Genomic DNA, 1,991 nt, shown 5'->3' with positions numbered 1-1,991 from the left:
GAGACTAAGGGCCCAGGAAGTACTGTACATTGCAATGCGTGTACAAACTGGACTATCGCTCGGATATGTATTACGTTACCAAAAAATCATCTGTAGTCCAACAACAGAAACATGGACAGATTTTAGTTCTTTCAGTGATATGGTGCTTTATGTACACTTCGGATGCGAATATGTATTTGGAGCAAATGAAGTCGATGTTTCACGAATTTATTATATTGAATATCAGATGGAGTCACTCGTTTGTTTTCGAACTTGGTTCAAATAATTGGCATTTGGAGTATGTGCATTAGAGACAGGCATAAATCCAAAAAAGAACATTTGTTTGAAGATAGAGAAATGCCGTCAAAGTTAATATTGAATTTATGGGACAAGACAAACGTTTTCACGTGGAATCTTTCTGACTTAAATACTCGTTTTTTTTATCTAAATCAAATAAGACTTAATAATTGCAATGTTCAAACATACAAATTTATCTGCGATCAAAATTTACACAAAAGGTAGAAAAAGTTATTATACATACAATACATAAAATTCATTAACAACAGTATAAAATGTTACCCAATTAAAAGTTTATAAATACGGAAATTAAAATATCTTTCAAATTAATCTTTAGAATACGAGAAGACGGTCGATTAATGAATCTTGTACAAGACGCTCTTTACAATACTGTAACAAAACAACGTCGTTCTATTCTGTTATGTAACCCTGCTCTTTCCAAATCTTCACGACGTTCAAATCTGTGAACTTTAAGGTGAAAGAAAATAAGAGAGTTTCGAAGAAGAACAAATACAGGTCGGATTGTACGTTCCAATGCCTTCGATCCACACCGAGTACCTTTTCACTAGAGTACAAAATATATTTCATGTAAATTTTACGTAAATATTTCCAATTAACAGGTGAAATACTCTTACCTGAACCATCTACATGTTTCCCAAGTCCACAAAATTATCGTCGCTAAAATAATCGACACGAGAAATCTTATTGTTTCGAATATATTGAATGCTGCATGAATGTAGTCCACTATTACAATCATGGAAATTACGAACAAGATGACCGACATACTGATCGTTACCTGCAAAAAAATTCAGTAACGAGTAGCTTAAATTCACGGCAAAATTTTAAAATTGTTGTGGCTTCATCTACTATTATATTAACAATAGTCGTTCCGGCTTTCAGGAGGAAATATTTGAATTGAAATAAAGTGACTTCTAGTTTGCATCAGAAGTACGTATATAGTTATTCCAGGCCTCCTGTCCCTAAGGATTTATTTCTTTTAATGTAAAAGTATAAGCAAATTAATATTCTTACTCAACTGACCCGTTCATTTTATTTTGAGGACAGACTACTTACTTTGTCTTTTAGAGAACATCCATTAAATAAGTTAACGTACAACAGAGTTAACAATACAACGATAATATCAATCTTATACGACATTATTAAAATACAGTGAATGTGCAAATTCGTAAAAGAAAAGTGGGATTTAACAATGCAGACAAAAGAGAAACTCGCAGAGTGACGAGACAAAGAATTATGCAAATCACAATTTATTAAATATAAAATTTTAGAAAATCTACACTTCAGTTTCACGTTTTAACAAGTAAATAATATCTATCATTATTTTTAAGATAACAAAAATTTCATTTACAAGTACAGTAATTTATAAATGCAGAATACTGCATTGTTTCCTGCGCAGTTTTTCTAACATAATAATATGACTTCGTATTGTAAAGTAATGTGAAGATAAATATGAAATTTAGTAATTGTGAAAATTCTTTCTCATTTACATTTTGAATATTTCGAACCTAAATACAAAATACTTGAACTCCTTTGTAAGGTACTGCACTTTTTAATACAAGGAGATGAATAGAACACACTGTTAAAATGTGCCTGAACTGTCTTACGTCCCTTTTTATCGAATCTAAATTTTTTGTAATTTTTGACTAAAATGGAGATAATCACATAATTTTATTCGAGAATTACAGAACATTTCG

The 1,991-nt window shown here is 30.8% G+C and overlaps 1 protein-coding gene across 1 annotated transcript; it reads right to left on the bottom strand.

The window, feature by feature from the left end:
- Positions 1–214: 214 nt before the first annotated feature.
- Positions 215–1,472, bottom strand: LOC111615022. Its single transcript, XM_023356397.1, has 3 exons — positions 1,351–1,472; positions 912–1,072; positions 215–841 (listed from the first exon to the last, which is right to left on the bottom strand). The coding sequence occupies exons 1-3, from the start codon at positions 1,432–1,434 to the stop codon at positions 688–690; spliced, it is 399 nt and encodes a 132-aa protein (XP_023212165.1). The 5' UTR covers positions 1,435–1,472; the 3' UTR covers positions 215–687.
- Between the last annotated feature and the right edge of the window lie 519 nt (positions 1,473–1,991).

This window comes from Centruroides sculpturatus, unplaced genomic scaffold (genome assembly GCF_000671375.1).
Source record: "Centruroides sculpturatus isolate CEXI.00-Female unplaced genomic scaffold, Cexi_2.0 scaffold2127, whole genome shotgun sequence".
Lineage (NCBI taxonomy): Eukaryota > Metazoa > Arthropoda > Arachnida > Scorpiones > Buthidae > Centruroides > Centruroides sculpturatus.
The sequence above is the reverse complement of the archived record's forward strand: the minus strand, read 5'-3'. Positions and strand labels throughout refer to the sequence as shown.